The sequence below is a fragment of the Gossypium raimondii genome, chromosome 3 (assembly GCF_025698545.1).
Source record: "Gossypium raimondii isolate GPD5lz chromosome 3, ASM2569854v1, whole genome shotgun sequence".
In the NCBI taxonomy this organism is placed as follows: Eukaryota; Viridiplantae; Streptophyta; class Magnoliopsida; order Malvales; family Malvaceae; genus Gossypium; species Gossypium raimondii.
In genome coordinates this window covers 57362240-57383609 of record NC_068567.1, presented here as the reverse complement: position 1 = coordinate 57383609, position 21370 = coordinate 57362240, and the positions used below count along the sequence as shown (strand labels likewise).

The 21370-nt window shown below is 34.3% G+C and overlaps 5 protein-coding genes and 1 long non-coding RNA gene across 6 annotated transcripts; 5 read left to right on the top strand and 1 right to left on the bottom strand.

Moving 5' to 3' along the window:
• Window positions 1-5874: 5874 nt before the first annotated feature.
• LOC105794911 (uncharacterized) lies at window positions 5875-6845 on the top strand. Its single transcript, XM_012624298.2, has one exon. The coding sequence runs from the start codon at window positions 6091-6093 to the stop codon at window positions 6349-6351; it is 261 nt and encodes an 86-aa protein (XP_012479752.1). The 5' UTR covers window positions 5875-6090; the 3' UTR covers window positions 6352-6845.
• A 955-nt stretch (window positions 6846-7800) lies between these two features.
• Window positions 7801-8383, top strand: LOC105794912 (uncharacterized). The gene has a single exon (XM_012624299.2). The coding sequence runs from the start codon at window positions 7894-7896 to the stop codon at window positions 8152-8154; it is 261 nt and encodes an 86-aa protein (XP_012479753.1). The 5' UTR covers window positions 7801-7893; the 3' UTR covers window positions 8155-8383.
• Window positions 8384-12119: 3736 nt separating this feature from the next.
• LOC105794910 (uncharacterized) lies at window positions 12120-12981 on the top strand. Its single transcript, XM_012624297.2, has one exon. The coding sequence runs from the start codon at window positions 12351-12353 to the stop codon at window positions 12609-12611; it is 261 nt and encodes an 86-aa protein (XP_012479751.1). The 5' UTR covers window positions 12120-12350; the 3' UTR covers window positions 12612-12981.
• Window positions 12982-13797: 816 nt separating this feature from the next.
• LOC105794909 (uncharacterized) lies at window positions 13798-14502 on the top strand. Its single transcript, XM_012624296.2, has one exon. The coding sequence runs from the start codon at window positions 14035-14037 to the stop codon at window positions 14293-14295; it is 261 nt and encodes an 86-aa protein (XP_012479750.1). The 5' UTR covers window positions 13798-14034; the 3' UTR covers window positions 14296-14502.
• A 1041-nt stretch (window positions 14503-15543) lies between these two features.
• Window positions 15544-16192, bottom strand: LOC105794913 (uncharacterized). Its single transcript, XM_012624300.2, has one exon. It carries the CDS (start codon window positions 16051-16053, stop codon window positions 15796-15798), a length of 258 nt encoding a protein of 85 aa, XP_012479754.1. The 5' UTR covers window positions 16054-16192; the 3' UTR covers window positions 15544-15795.
• Window positions 16193-16932: 740 nt separating this feature from the next.
• LOC105794914 (uncharacterized) lies at window positions 16933-19860 on the top strand. The gene is made up of 3 exons (XR_008194582.1): window positions 16933-17051; window positions 19259-19463; window positions 19575-19860. It is a non-coding gene; the product is annotated as an uncharacterized LOC105794914 (long non-coding RNA).
• Window positions 19861-21370: the final 1510 nt, after the last annotated feature.

Below are 21370 nucleotides of genomic sequence, written 5' to 3'. Positions count from 1 at the left end.
TAAAATAAAACAGAACACCCAACAAAATTAAAACCAAGACAGAGACAAGAAAAAAAACTAAATTGTTATTGGAATAAAATTAAAGGGCTAAAAAAAATTTGAGTTCAATTGGGGCTAAAATTATAAACAAATAAGTGAAAAAGGACTGAATTGAAATTTAATAAAAAACGGGGTAAAAATCGAAAGTAAAAATAGAGGTGAGGGCGCAATTGAAAAGCGCGCATAACTCGCAGGGACCAAATGGGGAAATACAACGCGCATAACGCACTATTTTCTCAGGACCAAATCGCAAACAGAATAAAAATTGAAGTATCAATTGAAAAATACAAAAAAAACAAAATTAATAAACTTTAAAAATGCGGAGGGACCGAATGCGCAAATAATCTATTGCAGCAAAACACGCGGATCCTTCCCCTGGGTCGGGTCAACACGCGGGTAAGGAGGGACCCAAGGCCAAAACGGCGTCATTTTGGCCTTTGAACTTAAAACTCAAAACGGCACCATATTGGTATGGGTATTTAAGCCAATTTTTTTTAAAAAACTTCATTTCTGCCCCTTTCTTTTTTTAAAACTTGCAAAAAACCTCTCAACTCTCTCTCAACTCCCCAGAATCCAGCCAGCTTGGGTCGTCGGACCACCGTGGCGGCCGCCGGTCGCCAGCGACGGCGTCGCCGTCCGTGGTGGCCGAAAAATCAAAAAAAAATATTTTTTAGTTTTTTCAACTCCAGGACCCAAAAAACACTGATTTTCATCGGAATCGGCACCTCCCTCACAAAAAAAGGTACGATTTTTTATCCTTTTTATTTTCGGTTTTTAAAAAAAAAAGAAAAAGAAAAGAAAGTAAATAAATAAAAAACAGAAGGTAAAACATCTACCTTCGAAAATGGCTTGTATTTGAACTGACTTCGAAAATCGAGACTCTTTTTATAACCCAAGAATAACACCTATTTCTCTATTTTCCTATTTTTTACACTGTTTTTTTGCTTTTGGACTCTCCTAGTCTGTTTTGTAGGTACAAATGTGGCAGCACACGCGGAGAAGGTGGCGCGCGCGAGGGTTGCCGTTGGGGCATGCGGCGGCTGAGCTTAGGCTAGGTTTTTCTATTTTTTCTTTTGTTTTGGGTTAGGGTTTCTATTTTTTAGTTTTAGGCTGATATGGGTTTGGGTAAAATTGGACATTGGGCCTTAGTTATTTGAGTTAGTTTTTGGACTGGTGTAATGAGTATTTGGGTTGGGTTAGTGGGTTTTGGGTTGGTCTTGGGCTTAATATAATCTGGGCCTGGATTTTATTGGATTTGTAATACTGGACTATTATTGGACTTTTATACTTTTATTTGGTTTTTTTAATTTGGTTAATTATGGGCCGGGCAAAATGGGTTATTACACCAATGTTATTTGAATTGGATCAAATCAGTTAGTTTGATTGGTTGGATTAAGAATCGGTTGAGGTATCGGTTTGTAAAGTCCTTTTCAATTGGTTAGATCGAAAACTAGTACGAATCAGTTAGATCGAGAACTAATATGAACTAGTTAAAAACCAGTTGAACTGACAGTCGAACCAATTTTTTAAAATTTTTAATATGTTTTAAGTGAATTGCTGGCCTGACCCGTTCGACCACCAATCCAATTTAGAAAACATTGCCAGGTTTATAAAATTGACTCTAGTTTTAGATCATAACAAACAATAGTACTTACTAAATCATGGCATACTCACTATCCGAATTAAAAATTAGTATAAAATATACTTAATTGAAGTTCAAAGGAGAAGAAAATTAATTCTTTGGTTTAAACGGTAAAATTGAAAGTTTAAAGCCTATAGGCTCAAATTCAAACTTTATAATATGTGGGTTTTTATTGATTTAATATAAAAATGTAAAAAGAAGAAGAAGAAATGTTTCCGTAATAGAGTAACTTGAGTGATATGAATTGAAAAAAAAAAAAAAGTAAGTGTTGAAAAATTAAATATTGAATTTAAGTTATAAAATTATTTGATATATTATTAAAATTAATTATGAAATATAATTAGCTTGTTTAATAAATATATATTTTAAATTATAAAAATATATTCTACATTTTATTCTTAATTTTAAACATTTCACCTTATTCTAAACAAAATCAAATTCTAACAGTAAAATTTTTATAGGATAATACAATATTAAAATAAATAAAATTAAATTCTCAATTAAATGATAAATGGCTCTTATTTTGAATGATCAATCAAGCAACACCTTATTTTATTTCACAACTAAGTTAAGACTTATTTAATGGGTGACATCAACCCAATCAAATGCATAAATAATAATATAGGTAAATTACAAATTACTTATTCAACATAATAAACTTGACAATCCTGACGCCCTTCCGGTAAAAATAATGTATTATAAAATAAATTATCTTTTCCAAGAGATACCCTTTAAAAGTGTAATCCAATACCCAGTAGTTGTCGGTAGCAGAAGTTTATTTCACATCAATTAAATATGGACTGTTTTGATCATTCCTGTTGGTTGGCTCTGATCCAACTTAAGCCCATCTAATTTGAAATAAGGTATCGGACTTTATTTTAGGTCGGGCTTTTGTTTATCCCTTTAGCTCATGTCATGTACCTCAGGCTCATCTATCAATCATAGAACCGGGGGTTTCAGTGGCAGCAAAATTAAGATTGCTTCCATGATCTGCGGTCGCTCAAATAACCTATGCTATCTGCGCCGTAAATGGTTCTTCTAAGAATTCATATAAGACACAAATTACACCAGAAAGAAAAAGAAAAATGTAAAAATTCCACATATGTAATGTAAAGATGCTTTGAGAACTTTATACCAGAATTGATATAACAGAAAGGCTTATTGTAATTGGACTAACGGGATACATGAGATCACAACAATAATCCATGACTACCCCTTTAAACATCCTTTGTGATCCTCTGCTTTTTTTGCCTACATAACCTTTGTAAATATCACTAGTACGTTTCTTTTTTGGTCTCTGGTAATAAACTTCAATCATACAGAGACTACGAGGAATAAATTATATTCATCTAAACAACTATATATAGAGAGAGTTTTAACAGCCTTTTAGATCATAACGCACGATGATTTCGGCATCAAGGAAGAAGATAAAGAAAAGAAATAGCTGAAACAGCCTCACATATACACACAGAGAGGAGAGATCAATTTACACAAGGTCCAAAGCAGATGAGATGCATGAGGTTCTCAGCCTTTTCAGCTTCCCTTAGCTTCTGCTTATCACCTAACCCAACCTGTTTGACGATGGTTTCCCTGTTGCCGGTGCCTGAGACCCTTCCCACCTGAGACGACTTTCCAGCTGATTCCGATCTTGGCCTGTCCTTCTCATAGTGACGCTTCGCTCCTTCCATCATCCCCTAAACGGCTCTAACACATTACACACACATATATATCCAGCACAAGTACCTATTATCTAAAGCTCGTTCTCAAAGTTTCCTGCGTAGGGCCGTTTACTTATATATGCAACCTTGTATTTGAAATGGTCTTCGTCTAGGAAGAGTTAATAGAGTTGCTAATGCCCCATATGAATTATATCCACTTGATTTATTCATTCGTATCTATATGTGGATATTAGAGAATTTTGTTTCAAATAACTTGTTAATAATGGTTATAATAATATATATATTCATTTTAAAATATTTTAGGTATGTGACATGATTTCAAATAACCATATGATATGGAGTAATGATTTTACTATAATCTTATTATATCTATAGATAGATGGTGGCTTGAACCAAGTCCGAAAATCTTTCCTTACGACTAGTTGCATTTGGAGATACAAAGGGCTATGCCTTATGCACCAGCCACTTGATTTGTTCTTAGCCAGGCTGCATTCTAGGGTCTGATTCCTACTGTTAACAGCCTTGGATCCGGAATTGGATGGACAATTTACTAAATTTTTTAGAAGGTTAAATTTTCCAATAGCAAGAAGCCAAGTACAACCGTCTTTTTATTTGTCTTTTTCCTTCTGTAGGAATGATGTTAGATTGGGATCCACCCCCAACTTTATTTCTTTTCGATAAGGAGGAGGCAGATAAAAGGTCCTCAACGTCAAAAACCAACGGCCAACGAGGTTTTGTGCCTCGAATTGCATGTATTATACCTTCTACTTCCAGCGGCAATAATGGACTGATCACAAAGGACAAATTGCTTTTGCTGATTAAACAATAAAACTAGCGGCTATTGCCATCTAATAACTCAACCACCTTCTCTACATATACCTCTCTCTCGGCATTGTCGCAGCTCTGTAAACTGAGCATAGAGTGTAAGCAACACAAAAGAGTTGGGGTGCAGGATTGCAGCAAGTGTTGGAGCTGTTGAGGCTTTGAAAGACCAAGGGTTTTGGAGGTGGAATCATGGAATAAGGGCACTTAATCAAAGTGCCAAGAATAACGTCAGATCATATTCTCAGGCCAACAAGCTTTCTTCTTCTTCAATTGTTCAAAGCAAAACTAGGGACGAAAAAGTAAAAGCAGGCTGGGGAATCTTTGAGAAAAGTGACGTACTTGGGCTGTTTGGGTCCTTATTGACACTGATGGTCGTTTTATTTTGGACACATATGTACATATAGAGAGAGTTGTAGCACGTTAGGTTCTAGTCCTTCCAAATGACGAGGGAATGTGTATATATATAATTGGAATCAATGTGTATATATAAAACCCAATGATTAGATGCAAATTACCAGAGGTTCTAATATGCATGTCAATTCGATTTCAATTTTTTTTTATTTATTATATCAATATATGATCAAATTTAATAATTTAATTTTTAATTGAATGACTCAGAGTTAAAATTAACCGTTTATATGGAAATTTTAAAATAAATTGAACCATAATTATGATAATTTGAAAAAATAATTTAAATATATCATATAAATAAGAAATTATTAACCTATACAAATTTGTATAAAATTAACAGGCTTTCTTCTTCCTAATTACTGTTTAGTTAATGTCAGCTTTTCATGTTGCCTTTTTGCTGTAGGAAATGCCTCATTTTATTGAAAATTTATGTTATTGGACTTCTGAACGAGTATTACCATGTCGAAAGGATCTTTCTCATGCCGATACACTTTTTTCTTTAATTTTTTAATATGTTTAAATTTAAATTTTTCTATATTTTAATTTCTAAGTTTTTTAATATTTTTATAGCCTTACTATTTAGTTTAATATTTGCATGATGTAATTAATTAATTAGTTCAAATAGTTAATATTATGAATTTTTTAATTAAAATATTATGTGGTTATATATAATTTGAAAATATATTTATAAATTCAGGATTAAATTTCTAAAAGTAAAAGTACGAGGACTAAATTTCAAGTGCACAAAATATAGAGGCTTAAAGTCGTAGTTGTTTGAATCAGTCGGGGCATCTGTCCGAAGAGAGATATCAGGTCAATTGACCTACAAACTAGTACTAATCAATTGAAACAAGTTAAAAACAAAACCGATTAAGTTGATTTTTTTCATTTTTAAAAATATTATTTAAAATATACTTTAATTTTTAAAATTCTACATTATAATTCTATATAAACAAATAATCAATCACCATACTGATAAGATTGAAATATATGTTTTGAGAGCGTGTCAGCCGGTCGCGCTTCAACGTGGAATAGAGAGTAGGGAAACATGTATCAGTGGTAGCTTACAAGGTAAAGAGATTGTAAATATATTTAATTACCAACTCAGCACGTGGCATTTGGCAAAGGGTGTTTTCCAATTCCCAATTGCCAGTGATAAAACAAGGCTATTAATAAAAGAAAACCATGTGCCCACTGTCCATTCATTGAATAGTTGGTTGTCATCTAGTGATTTTATATGAGCATTCAAGTCATATAATTCTAAGTGCGTCCAACCCACCTCCCCAGACTACGGAAAACCACGAGCAAATAGCCTCTAGTTTTTCTTCCTAAACATTTGGCTTTCTGATCCATCCCTATTTCCTATCCTATAAATATAAGCAGCCCCTTCACTTCAGCATCAACAACAAATCCACAAAATCACAGTGTGTCTCTCTTACATATATTCTTCTTCAATTTCAACGCTCAATATTCAAGATTCTAGTATTTGCAAAGATGAGTTCAAGTAGAAGAGCATGGATTGTTGCAGCTAGTATTGGAGCTGTGGAAGCACTGAAGGACCAAGGTATCTGCAGATGGAACTATGCTGCAAAGGCGGTTGTGCAGCATGCCAAGAACTACGTGAGGTCAGCTTCACAGGCCAAGAACCTCTCCTCTCAATTGTCAGCTGCAATTTCCAAAGGACTGAGGCAGTCTAAACAATCAGAAGAGTCTTTGAGGACTGTCATGTACTTGAGTTGCTGGGGTCCCAACTGAGCCATCTTAACTCTCATTAGAAGCTAGTATGAACATCCTTTGGGTGAATCATTGATTCGTCAGTTCAAGCTTTGGACATTAAAGAGAAGGTTTTAGGACGGAGCGATCAAATATAGTGGGGCATGGCTGGGCAGCAAGTGTTGGAGCCGTTGAGGCTTTGAAAGATCAAGCAATAAAGGTCACTTAGCCAACATGTCAACAGCAATCTCAGATCAGATTCTCAAGCCAAGAAGCTTTCTTCTTCTGCAACTGTTCGAAGCAGACTTTTTGATGAAAAAACTAAGCAGGCTAAGAAACTTTGAGGAAAGCAATATTTCTTGAGCTGTTGGGGGCCTTGCTGACACTGATGGTCGTTCTATTATATATATATGCATATATGAAGTTGTAGTGTGTTAGATTTTAGTCCTTGAAAATGGAGAAGGGATATGAAAATTGTAGTATTGAATAGCTGTGAAAGCTACTTTTAATCAGAAGAAAAGGAGCAATTTTGTCAACTTGTGTTCTTAATTTATATATAATCATGCACTTAATTTTTATGTTTTCTATTTTATTTTGTTAAACTAAATAAAAGTTAGCATCTGATTTTCTGTATATACATGCAGCAAAAATTAATAAGATATAGCACTAGAATTATTTTACATTTCTCAAAAGTTGGAAATCTTGGAAGAGACATGAATCAGTACTTGCCTTTTGCTCTGCATAAAATCCAACAATCAGATAGATGCAACTTACCTTAGTTTTGTAATAGATGATGTCAATTTCTAGTTTCATAACTTTGTGCGTTTTATTCCAACCTTTGCTCTTTCTATAAAAATATGAATTTTTTTTTAATAATAAAACATCAATTTTATTACCATGAACTACATTAAACCCAACCGTTGGTCTTTATTTACGTCAGACGTCTGTCCTTTTTCACTTATAGTAATTTTTCTTTACGAAATGAAGTAAATATTAAAAAAGTTAAATTATTTGCATGAATGATTAGTCGGTCAGGCGATCCTGCTGCCAGGTGGATTAGATGATCGGGAAGCACATACCAATACTAGCTCATAAGCAAGGAGTGACTATAAACAAAGAAATTGTACAGATATTTGATTACGAACTCAATACGTGGCAAAAAGTTTGCTCTTATCATATTCCAAAATATGCCTCTTGTTTTTCAATTCCCAATTGCGTGGTTTGGACTGTTGTACTCCCGTAGTCAGCCCGCTATTAGTTTATTAAGAGCAAACCATGTGCCCACCGTGCATTCATTGAATATTATCCTATATCTATTTGTTGTCGTCAAGTGATTTCAGATGGGCATTTAAGTCATATGGTTCCAAGTGCATCCAACCCCACCCGCCCAGGAAAAGGAAAACCACGAGCATATAGCCTGTTGTTTTCTCCTAATATTTGGCTTTCTGGACCACCCCTTTTTTGCTATCCTATAAATATAAGCAACCCCCTTTCACTTGAGCATCAATCAACAAAACCACAGTGTATCTGTCTTTATACAAGCTTTCTTCAATTTCAACATTCAAGAATCAAGTGTTTGCAAAGATGAGTTCTACAAGCAGAGCATGGGTTGTTGCAGCTAGTATTGGAGCTGTGGAGGCTCTGAAAGATCAAGGTATTTGCAGATGGAACTACACAGTAAGGTCAGTTGTGCAGCATGCCAAGAACCATGTGAGGTCAGCTTCACAGGCCAAGAACCTCTCCTCTCAATCCTCAGCTGCAATTTCAAAGGGACTGAACAAGTATAAACAATCAGAAGAGTCTTTGAGGACTGTCATGTACTTGAGCTGTTGGGGTCCCAACTGAGCCATAAATCTGTCAAAATCGATGACAATTTACAAGGAACATTCTTAATTTGGGTGAATCATTGACTCCTGAGTGCAAGCTTTGGTCAATCAAAACAAGGTTTGAGGACTGGGGGCATGGCTGGGTTCTTTGCTTGCATAATGTATATAACTTACAAATGGATGTAAGAAATGAGTTCTCTGTCTTCATATAACTAATGAAAAGAATTTTGAGAATTGCTTGTTTTTCATTTTTTGTGCTATTTTCTCCTGAAATCGATGTCCCTGTTTCAGTTCTGTTGTTTTTTCTTCAAATTTTCAACTCTTTTTTTTTACGCTTTCCTGATATATCAAAATTTAACCGACTTTATTCTTCACAGAGTAAATCAGCTCCTTGTTGTTAGATTCAAAGATAATAGATTGCCATTGCCATCTGTTTTCAAGAATCGAACCAAGCCTTAAGGCCAAGGCCTCAGCCACTCATACAGATGTAGTCCGAACAAGTGCGTTGATTCCGTCAAGAATTTTTCATTACAATCTCGTGCAATTACTGCAATAACAGTTGTCGAAACTATTTTTTTGAAAAATAAATTTTTTTAAAAAGGGAAATCGACTTTTAAAAATGAAAATGGGGGTCGTCACCAATCTTTTATTGAGGTATGATCGGATCATCTTGAAAATAATTTTAGGTCTGCGAATTTTGAGAAAACAGGTTCGGGAGTCGGTTATGCACGAGGAAGGGTTAGCACCCTCGTGACGCCCAAAATTGGTACCGAATTGATTGTTTAATGTCTTAATGTCGAAATTTTGAAAAGATTTTAAAATACGATCCTTTAAAAAGAAAATTCGAATAAAATGAATTGGATGATAGACTCACTTATTTCGAGAAGATAAATTGCCACACTCAGTAAGTTAGAGTACGACAGTTCAATATTCGAAATTAGGTATATCTTTTAAATTTTTAAAACTCGCATGTTTTAATTTGAGAAGGATATCTGGTTATTTGAGTTAAACGGTAAGTTAAAACCCAGTAAGTTAGGGTTTAATTTTCCGAGATTCCTAAACACCAAATATTACATTTATCTTAAAAATCCTTAATTCGAGGTAGTAAAGTTGTCAGATCTAGTGAGTTAGGGACCAACATTTTGAAATCCCGAGAAAATTTATTTAAAAATTACGGTTTTATTTTAAAGACATTGGCCACTTAAATTCAACGAAGAAAATCGAAGCCCAGTAAGTTAAGGCAAAATTTTCTCGAGAATCATTGGACGTAGGGTATTTTCGAAACTTAAAACTATTTCGATATTTTAGTAAAATACAATCTCTTAAACAATGTAATATGGTTAAATGTTTTCATAAAACGCGAAAAGGATAATTCAAAGATAAAATGCACATCAATGAACAATAAGCAACCAATGAACAAATACGAACAAGCATAACAATAGTAATTTCAAATATACATCACATAAATATCAACATTGGCTAACAAGAGGAGACTAATTAAAAGTCAAGCAAATTCACATAGCTCAAATGAAATATATAAGCTTAAACCTAATTTAAATAAATTAAAAAGTTGAAACAAATTTGAATGAATTAACAATGTTTAAAATAGGTTGTTAAAATGTTTGAGAGAAATAAAATATCTATACGATAATGTGAAATTAACAATGGATTATGTACGTATGTATGTATGCATATATATGATGAAAATAATTCGACATAGAATAAGTATACATATGTAGTATTATCACATAATAGTATTACTTGAAAGTGTATATTTATATAAATCTAAGATATATAATGAGTGAATTTATAAAAAGCACACTTAAAATAAAATAAACTTAAGAAATATTAATAATAGTATGTCATAACAAAGGGTAAATATATATAAAAATTTTGAAAGAAACCTTAAAAAGATGCATGTAAAATAAAATAATGCATATATACGAAAAGCGGATATATAAAATGATAATAAATATAATAATGATAAATATACGTAGGATAATACTAATAATAATAATAATAACAGTAAATTTGTTAATAAAAAAATTGAATAATGAAAAGAGTTAAATCGCAATCAAAATCGAATTATCAGGAAATAAATAAGATTAAGCTAAAATGGAAGGCCATACTGCAATGCGCGAATTACATGGAGGCCGATTGGGAAATATCCCGCTTCCCCAAAACGCAGCGTTGCAAGCTGGGTTAAAATGAAACAAAAATGAAATAAGAGATTAAATTTAAAAAGAAATAAAAGAACTAGATTGAAGCGCGCTTGAAAAGCGAAGGGACCAGGGTTGTAAATAACCCATTAATCAAAACACGCGGATCCCCCATGGAGCGGGTCGGGTCGCGAATGGATCTGGATCGATGCGACGCTGTTTTGGAGCCACTGTCAGACTCCAAACGGCGTCGTTTCATACAACAGGCAAAGGTCAAAAGCCAAACCCTAAATTGGCAGCCACCATTTCATTTTTCAAAACGGAAATAAAAAACAAAAATAAAATAAAAGGAATCCGAACGCTCTCCTCTCTGCGCCGCTTCAAAATCGAAGGTCCCTCCCCTCTCATTCAACCTCGACCTAAACGATGGAGGGATTTGGCGACGTACCGACCCCCGGTAAGATCCCTAAGCCCCTTTTTTATCTCCTTTTTTTGTTGTTTTGCATATATAGAAAAAGACAGAAATGAAAGGAAACCGAGAAAGGCAAAAGAAAAACCCAGAACAAAAGCAACTACAAATCACCTTTTCAAATCCTTTTTTTTTTTCCGATTCCTCTGAATATTTTTTTTGTATACAATATGCCTCCTCCCTTTTGTTTACAATATTCGAATGGCCTTTTATGGCCAGAATTACAGAAAAAAATAAAAAGAAAATAAAATAAAAAGAAAATCTCCCAAATCCCCTCTGTTGCCCCTTTTCTGTCATTTCTTTTTGCTGCCGTGTGTTCGTTGCAGGTTGTTTGTCCTTCTTGCATGTACGGAGCAATGGACGTGGAGGCGTGTGAAGGCATCGCGCGTGTGGACCTAGGTGCGGCGCACCTAGGGTTTCTGCCTTTCTTTTTGATTGGCTGAAATTGTTTTAGATTTTGGGCCATTTAGGCTTTAAGGTTTTGGTTTATTTGGGCATTGTAATTTGGGTAGTGGAATCTGAGCTTGTTTTTTTGTAATTGGACTGTTTTGAGTGTGTTGGGCCCGAGCAAATTTTGGGCTTTACACCAGTCATTGGAGAACCCGAATCCATCAACGCATCACAGTTAATTTTAACAGTTCCAAATGTTGGTTTTCACCATCTTTGATTTTCACTCACGTTATGAACCGGTTTCATTTGATCGCTTCCTTCAGAAACGCAAGGGTTGTCGAGCAAAGCTCTGTTCCAAGTCGCAATCGAATCGCAAGCACGGTTGTCAAACATCAACTCATTCCGTGCCTTCCAAAGGGACCAACAAGTATTAGCAATCAAACCAACTTCAGACCACAACCCATTTTTCCCGAGCCAATTCAAAATCTCCAACCACCAATGCGGGAATCCTCTAAACCCTCTTTTCTTGGACAGTAACTTAACGTTACAACTTTCCAAACACCTTCTGCGTGGGCAAACATAAAATATTCAAATGTCTCAATCTCTAATTCGCATCAGTACATACCACTGGATCAATTCAATACTCTAAATGCTCTTCCAAAAACTTCCATAGATAATAGGATCATCACTTGGACCTTCTTCCCTAGGAGGATGATTTTTTATTCATAAAATGAAAAAAAAAAAAAACTGCAGTCTGTTTTCCAATTCCCAATCCCAGGGGAGAAAACAGGTGGTTTAGACTTTTTGTAGTCACATATTTCAGGTCTCCAAGTTGAAACTTATTAATAAACAAGCCCATTTTTAATAATGTCACGATTGAATGCTGTCCTAAATTTCATTTATTGCCCTCCTTTATTTCCTGTCATCAAGTGATTTTAGATGGGTATTTAAGTCATACTATACCAAATGCGTCGGACCTACCTTGCCATGGAAAGAAAACTAAAAACCACTGTCGAAAACCACCGGCAAATTGCCCGTAGTTTCCTTCTAATTTTTGGCTTTCTAATCCATCATTATTCCCCCATCTTATCAATATAAGCAGCCCCCTTCACTTACCTACCAACAAAATCACACAGTATTTCTCTTAAACAAACTTCTATTTCTATTTCAAGAATCAAGATTACAGTATCTGCAAGGATGAGTTCAAGTAGCAGAGCATGGATTGTTGCAGCTAGTATTGGAGCTGTGGAGGCACTGAAAGACCAAGGTATCTGCAGATGGAACTACACAGTAAGGTCAGTTGTGCAGCATGCCAAGAACCATGTGAGGTCAGCTTCACAGGCCAAGAACCTCTCTTCTCAATCCTCAGCTGCAATTTCAAAGGGACTGAACAAGTCTAAACAATCAGAAGAGTCTTTGAGGACAGTCATGTACTTGAGTTGTTGGGGTCCCAACTGAGCCTTGAATCTGTAAATATCGCTTACAATTTAGAAGAAACATCCTTTATTTGGGTGAATCATTGACTCGTGAGTGCAAGCTTTGGTCATTCAGAAGAAGGTTTGACGACGACTGAGCAATCAAACACATTGAGGCTTTTGCAGGCAGAATCCTGTAATAAGGTCCAACATGTCAACAACAATCTCAGATCATATTCTCAGGCCAACATATTTCCTCCTGCAATTGTTCCAAACATATATGTAAATGTATGAAGTTGTAGTATGTTAGATTGTAGTCGTTCAGAATGGCGAGGGAATATGAAAATTGTAGATATATCATTTGGAATCTATATTGAATGGCTATGAAAGCCTTCCTATTTTCTCTGACAAAAGGATAATTTTTTTTTCCTTCTTTTTGAATAAAATATAACTTAAATACATATTTTCTAAATGAAATTGTAATGGAAAACTAAATAAATAAAGACATGATGATATTTATCTCTAATAATATAAATAAAATTTATTTATACATGAATGCATTAAAAATATATTAAAAAATTGTAGAAAATTATAATAATTAAAATAGATTAAAAAAGTATGGGAAAAAATACATCAAATTAATGACAATTTCTTTTTCTTTGAAGAAAAAAAAAATCTTCCCTGCAGGATCTTTAAAATTCGAATTAAACCGTAGACAGGATATGTTTTGAGTCTCAACCATGAAGTAAGTGGCTGGGTTTCTTCAATTCTTTTGTTAATGCTTTTTCCGAAATAATTATTTAGTTAATACCAGCTCTTCAGTTTTTTCTTTTTTTCCAGGAAAATTTATGGTTCAAAATTCGATACTCTTAAGTTATTTGCATGAATTACTAGTGTGTCAGCCAATCCCGCTGCAACGTGGATTAGAGAATTGGGTAGCACATAACCTAAGAGATTGTAAATATTCAATGACGAACTCAGTAGGTGGCACTGAGTTTGGTCATGTGCCAAAATTTGCCTCCTGTTTTCCTCCAAATACCGAGGTAGAAAACAGATGGTTTGGACTTTTGTACTCCCATACTCCTCACTGGCTATTTAATTATTTAGAATAAATGGTGTGCCCGTGGACCATCTTTAATCATCCCAAGATTGAATTATTATCCTAAATCCCATTCATTGCCCTCAGCTATTTGGGGTCATAAGGATAACTCCAAGTAGGTCCAACCCACCTGCCCAAAACAAACAAAACCATCGTCTCCAAAAACCATGAGCTAGAGCAGATAGCCTGTCGTTCCTTTCCCCCAGTTTATGGCTTTTTGATCCCTATCCCTATCCCTGTCCCTATCCTATAAATATAAGCAGCCCCCTTCGCTTAAGCATCAATCAACAAAATCACAGTCTATCCGTCTTTATATAAGCTTTCTTCAATTTCAACATTCAATAATCTAAGAGAAGTATTTGCAAAGATGAGTTCAACAAGCAGAGCATGGATTGTTGCAGCTAGTATTGGAGCTGTGGAGGCTCTGAAAGACCAAGGTATCTGCAGATGGAACTACACTGTAAGGTCAGCTGTCCAGCATGCCAAGAACCATATGAGATCAGCTTCACAGGCCAAGAACCTCTCATCTCAATCCTCAGCCGCAATTTCCAAAGGACTGAGGCAGTCTAAACAATCAGAAGAGGCTTTGAGGACTGTCATGTACTTGAGCTGTTGGGGTCCCAACTGAGCCTTATATCGATTACAATTTAGAAGAAGCATCCTTAATTTTGGTAATTTAGAACAAGGTTTGAGTACTGAGTGTACAAACGAAACACACTGGGGCATGTGTGGGTTCTTGCTTGTATAATGTATATAATTTACACAAGGATGTAGGAGAAAAATTCTCTATCATCATAAAACTAATGAAATGAATTTTGAGAGTTCTTGCTTTTCATTCTTTGTGTTACTTTGTCCTGGATCGATGTCCATGTTTCAATTCTGTCTTTTTTTTCTTTCATTTTGCATCTCCCTTTTCTTTTACAATTTTAGTCCAGGGACATATCAGAAATGAACCAACTTTACAAATGACAACACATCCAAATTTATCCAAGAATCGAAGTTTATTTCGCAAAATCATATTGGTTTAGTTGGGTATAGTTATGCTTTCAAGGGATGAATTCTGGTTATTTGACAGTGCTGTATCGTATCTTCTGCTTTTCCTAAAATTATTTATCTACGCCAATAAAATATTGATGTAGTGGAATAAGAAATCTTGGGAGACCTCCAACTTTATGTCCAGATTCAGATACTGTGAAACCCCAAGAAAAAATATTTGATTTTATCCTCTAAATGAAATGTAAATGCAAATCCAACTCAATTTACAGTCTCAAAAAGCAACCAATCAACCATCAAATCCAACATTTTTATTCTTGAATCTGTGTTTTTTTGCAAAGGGAGTAATGGTCATGCTCCTATACTCGTCGTTTAGATAGGCAGGATAGTGTGCTTCAAAAGAATTAGGGGCGCGGCTATCGCTGGACTCCCTTCGAGTTACTACTTGTAATACAGATTTTAAGCTCATCTTAATTTCGATGAAATTTTTGTTTCCATAAAGGGGGAAAAACACAACACTTTCTTTGGAACATAATGCTGGATGCCTATTGCAGTTAGCGTATGAAGCTTGGCGTTTTAACTGCAACATTCAAGTATCAACAATTTAACATAAAAGCACACCAAAATTTACTTCCTTCTTTGCTGGAAAAGGTCGAGATTTCCAGTATACCAACAAATCATCCACAAACCGAATAAAAGCTTCCTTTTGGCTGTGCCTCATTTGCATTTACTCTCAGATTTTAGTAGGTTGTGATCTGTAAAGTTTGGTCTGTTTCCTATACCTCTCTGGACTAAAAGTCTAGAACCATAGAAAATGGTCACAATGGAGATAAAATTGAAGCAGAGACGTAATTAAGGAGAAAGTAGCACAAAGAATGAGAAGTAAGCAATTCTCGAAATTCATTTCGTTAGTTAATATGATGATAGATTAATATTCCTCTCACACATATTTTTTGAAATTTCCTATATACATCACAAAGACCAGAACCCACCCATGGAAAGCTCAGGCATGTTCCATCTTGTTCGCTCAGAACCTTGTTTTGGATGGCCAAAGCTTGCACTCAAGATGAGTCGATGATTCACCCAAAGGATGTTGGTTTCGTCTAACTTGTAATCTATTGGACCGAGTTAAGACTCAGTTGGGACCCCAACAGCTCAAGTACATGACAGTCCTCAAAGACTCTTCTGATTGTTTAGACTGCAACAGTCCCTTAGAAATTGCAGCTGAGGATTGAGAAGAGAGGTTCTTGACCTGTGAAGCTGACCTCACATGGTTCTTGGCATGCTGCACAACTGACCTTGCTGTGTAGTTCCATCTGCAGATACCTTGGTCTTTCAGTGCCTCCACAGCTCCAATACTAGCTGCAGCAATCCACGCTCTGCTAGAACTCATCTTTGCAAATACTTGAATCGTGATTCTTGAAGGTTGAAATTGAAGAAGGTTATGTAAAGAGAGATACACTGTGATGCTGTGAATTCGTTGATGGGCAAGTGAAGGGGCTTCTTATATATATATATACAGGACAGGGAGCAGGGATGATTATTTGTTAGGTGGACCAGAAAATGAGGACAAAAGTTTAGGAAGTAAACTACAGGCTATTGCTGTGGCTCGTAGTTTTGAGAGGTGGAAATAGCCAATGGTTTTGTGTTTCTGGGCGGCTAGGTTGGACGCACTTGGATTTTTATGACTTAAATGTCCATATGAAATCCCATGATAATAGAACATAGATAGGGGCAAAAATGTGATTAAGGATCATATTCAATAGTGAGTTGACGTAAAAGTGGCACTGGGGACGCGGTTTCTTTTTTTTTTTTTTAATTTTCACAAGGCTAGTACCATATGGGGGTGCAAACCACGTGTTTCATAGCAGTCGGAAATGGGTAACATTTCGCCGTTCGAGGCGAGATGGGTAAATTCTGTGCTACGTGCTGAGCTCCGAAGTGCTCATAGTTGTTGTTCTTGTAACTTGTAATTTAAGATAATAGTAGTACGTGTTCCCTACTGTCAAATCCACGTTGCAAAGCTATCGGGGGACAGACTGATGATTCATGCAAATAAAATAAAAATAATTTTTTCTAAGAAATATATAAACAAAAACTGCTGTGGGCTGTCCTGGGCTTTATTAGTGGAAACAACAATAATCTGTTACAAAGAAAACGTCCGCTCTAACAAAACCCGACTTCAAGGTCATTACGGGCTTAACATTATGGCCCAAATTCGGCTGACTATTCCCGCTAAATTAGGGTCTGTTTGATTCATGAGTTCTATTTTCCTAATTTCCCGCTTCTTGACTCGGTAAGTTGTTTTTTTACGCATCTAAATTCAAAGATCCATATCCTACCATCGGCGCTCTTTGGCTCTCACCAGCGCTGTCATCAACTCCACTACAGGTGAGTTTTTTTTTTTGCTTCTCCAAGATATGAAGATCTCTTTTGTTCCTGTAAAAATGAGTTTACATAAATCTAAATCAAAGTACCCAAAAGTTTTGCTGAAAAGAAGATTCTTTGAAAAGCATTTTGTTTATATAAAAAAAACCCATTCTTTTATAATTTCAGTGGTATCGAACTGCTCAGCAGTTTCTGAAAGGGTTGTATTTACAAACTGTTGATTTGTCAATTCAGTGGTATCGTCATGCTTCGTTTACTGCTTGATCGTGAGCCAAATCCCATGCTATGTCAAGCTGATTTTGTATAAATTGTTAGAAACTGTAATCTGTATTTTTTATGTTGGTTTTTTCTTTTTACTGTCATTATAAAAAAAAATTATTCATTGTTTTTTGCCTTTTAATTACAATATCTTGCTTTAATTTCTGACTTCAGTTACTTTGGCTTGATTTTTTTTTAGTAACAGTTTGCACTTTAGGTGTTTGTCTAATTTACCATGAGAGTTTGTTGTCATTATCTCTGTTATGTTTCTCAATGTCACGTTGTTTCGTTGTTTTTATTGTCACTATCTTTGTTTTATTGCTGTTAGATTCTATTTTTTGGGAGTCTAAGAACGCAAATTAGGTGTTCATTGCTACATTGTCAAGAATGAGTTTCGGCTTTCATACTTATTGAACATAGGGATTAGGTGCCTGATGTTCTTTTGTGGCTTTTACCCGGATGGTTTACTGCTTTGCTAACGTGCTCTTTGGTGTTTTGATTTATAGTGCATATTAGATTTCTGTGCTTAATTTTTGAGTTTGGGAATTAGGTGTAGATTTTGGAGTTATCCTTGGGCGTTATCTTTTCATTTACTTTCGGTGTTTAGGTGTGATGACTGTTGGTATGTTACCTCACTAGCAAATTTGTGTTATTTGCATAATTGTGTTATGATAGATTCATGGTTCTTGCACAATAAAATGAAATAAGAAATTCACCCTTCTTTCTCATTATCACAGTGGATCTTCAAAAAAAAAAAAGTTTGTATCGAATAAAATATATACTTCGGTTTTCTTGTGTTAAGACTTTGGCTCGTAAACACAAAAGTACTGTCCGTGCTTTTTTGAAAAAATTAGGTTTGGAATTTTTGGAAGAATTCTTTACGGAAACGGAAGAAGAACATGTTTTTTCTTTGATCTTCCCAAGAGGTTTTTTTGCTTTGCGAAAGTTCTATAGGGGACGAATTTGGTATTTGGATATTATTTGTATCAATGCTTTGGTCAATCATTCATGATTGGTTATGAAATTATGTAAATTCAATTCTAGTATTAAATGTTCAGGCAGTAAGAATAAGAGGGGATTGACCGAGTATTCCGCTTTTTTTTAGAGTCCTGTTTAGGGAATAAACAGGGTTTTAGATGGATACATAGAGAAAGCCGTGTGCAATGAAAAATGCAAGCACGGTTTGGGGAGGGATTTTTTATTCTAACTTTTAAATTAGTAAATTAGAATTTATTTAATTTAAACAAGGAAATTATCTACTCCATCCGACTAGTTCTGGGAACAGTAATATATATTGTATATGTAAATCCTAGATGTGAAAACAGGCGTAATTCGGCCCTGAAATGAAATAAAAAGGGAATATAGATGGAAAAAGGGGGGAGAGGTTGGACGTAAAGTAAAAAAAATTCGATATGCTAAAATAAAATACGAAATGAAATTGAAACAGGGCTAATAAGATAGAAATAAAGAATCATAAATAGAGTTCGGGTTCGAATTTCATAGATAATATGGATGGTGTTGCCTATAATGATGGACAAATGAAAGACTCTCTCAAAATTATTATTTGTCCGCTTCCTATTTTGAAAATAGGTTGGTTGAACTTAAAAATTCCTTCATTGAATAAGGAAACAAGCCAATTGCATGCACTTGAATTGGATGGGACCAACGAAATTGAGTGCTAACCCCTCATTTTTTATTGAATTAACCGATCAACCTCCAGTCGAAGATTTATTTTGTACTAGATAATTTTGGAAAAAAATTGACATATTTCACTTTATTATGAAAATAAATCCTACTACTTCTATTCTTGGAGTTTCCACACTTGAAAAAGGAAATTTGGAGCGTATTTCTCAAATCATCGGTCCAATATTGTTATTTATGTTACATATGCTTATAGATTTGTGTTATTTGTTGTAAGTGCTCAACGTATTACCATGATATGTGTGCATCAGGAGCTGGTGGTTTACATCATGCCAAGAAGTTTGAAGCATCTGACTTTTGTTACATAAATAACTTGGTTTTGGGAATTTTGGAAGTATTGTGCCCATGTTAAAAGCTTAGCAAAGGAACCAAAAATGCTGTTTTGAAGTAGATAATGTCAAGCTGTGGGGTGCTTATGATGGTCTTAATTTGGCTAGAACCTTAGGAGTAAGGAAGGTGCTTCTCAAACTTGATAGTTTATCCAGATTACTTACACTTATCTAATGAACCTTCATCCACTCTAAATGAACCTTCATCTAATGGCCTGCTGCGTTCAATTCATCATAGGATGTAGCTAAATTGGGATCTCCAAATTACTTGCACTTATCGTGAAGGGAATCGAGCTGCAGATGCAATGGTAAAAGAAGCTGGTTCCATGAGATTGGGGCTTTACTACTTTTACTCTCCTCCAGAGGCTTTACTGCAAATTTTACAAGAGGATACCATTCGTTTTGCAATTCCTAGAATGGCCATAGGTTAATTTGTTTTCATTCCATACTATAGCAAAATAAAATGTTGTTTTGGAAAAAGGACTTGAATTGACTATATATTCAAATTTGTATAAAAGGAATAATTAAGTCAACGGATTATTTAAGTTTGATTAAAAATATATATTTTCATTTTACCATATTTTTTAAAATTAATTAATGAAAAGAATTACTTTTTAATTACAAAATATTTATTTTATGTTTATTTCACTAAAACAACTTACAAAATGTATTCAAAAATACGTTGAATAATAAAAATATTTTATGAAAATCATTCAAATATTATAAAATATAATATTTTCTAGAAAATCATAGTATTTTTGGAAGCAATTTTAATGGATGAAACAGACTTTTATTTATAAAGTATGTATAATGTACTGAATAGAGACATAAAAAGAAGAGTCTTCTTCCATATCTAAATTAGAAATGGAAAAGTTTGAATTGTTGGATAGACTTTAAAACGAGATTTCAAGTAGGAGTTGTTTTCATAAACAATGGAGGCATACTCCATTATGATATTTTAAATTTATTATTTTACCTAAATTCCATGTGCAATGCATATTCAATTTATTAAAATAATGAAAAATATCAAATGAAATGAAACATGATGATATATGAAAGTGAATCATTTTCAAGGATAAAAAGTATTCACTTGAGTTTGAATGGATCTAAGCATAATATTAATATATTTTATACTTGTCCAATTCAAAATATGAAACTAAAGTTTTGTTCAAGTCTGCTCATATTATTTTTTTATTTTTAAATATTTATATTATTTTAATTTAATATTTAATAATTTTATATATTTTTATTTATTAAATTTTTATATAGTCATCTTAATATTATTTTAATGTTTAAATATTATATATTTAGTATAGGTTCTTTTTATGTGTTATAATTTATATAATATATAAAAATAATATAATATAAAGTATTACAAACTTAAAAATTTGATCTGGGCTCGTCTTGAATATTCAAGCTCAAACTTAGTCTATATTTTAAACGGGCCTAATCTTTTCCCATAATATATTTTTTGGGCCTGATAATTTTACTCAAATTTTCTCAAAATTTGAATGAACTTTCAAACTTAGACGAGGAGTGTAGCAAATGGAGAACAGTACTAAAAAACATCCATACATAATCCATTTTACCTCAAATTTACATCATTCTAATTTCTTTTCAGGCGTATGATATTTTGGGCCTCTATTATGGCTTTGGTCGTACATTTTTCAACCCAGCAAGCGTACATCTCTTTTCCATTCTGGGCATTATTTCATTGATGGAGTGTAAAAATAACACACACACATGCTTGTCAATCATACACTGTCTATTTCGTGCAGGCTAAAGTGTTTTCAAGATTTGAGTCCCTGCAAAAAGCTGTAAAACACTATACAATTGAGGCCACCCCTGACGAAACAAGTAGTGTAGTGCAACAGGTAATATAAGTTTTCCTCTTTGGTACTATGAGGGAGGGATGTTTGTGTTCAAAGGTAAAAACAACTGTTATATGCTCATAAAGATGAAGGAAGTGGCGATCATGCACCTTTAGATCAAGTGTTTGAAATATGTTGCAAAGTTCCAGCATAATGATGAAGT

Coding starts and splice junctions, on each gene's coding strand:
- LOC105794911 (XM_012624298.2), top strand. CDS start 6,091: ATGAGTTCAAGTAGAAGAGCATGGATTGTTGCAGCTAGTATTGGAGCT.
- LOC105794912 (XM_012624299.2), top strand. CDS start 7,894: ATGAGTTCTACAAGCAGAGCATGGGTTGTTGCAGCTAGTATTGGAGCT.
- LOC105794910 (XM_012624297.2), top strand. CDS start 12,351: ATGAGTTCAAGTAGCAGAGCATGGATTGTTGCAGCTAGTATTGGAGCT.
- LOC105794909 (XM_012624296.2), top strand. CDS start 14,035: ATGAGTTCAACAAGCAGAGCATGGATTGTTGCAGCTAGTATTGGAGCT.
- LOC105794913 (XM_012624300.2), bottom strand. CDS start 16,053: ATGAGTTCTAGCAGAGCGTGGATTGCTGCAGCTAGTATTGGAGCTGTG.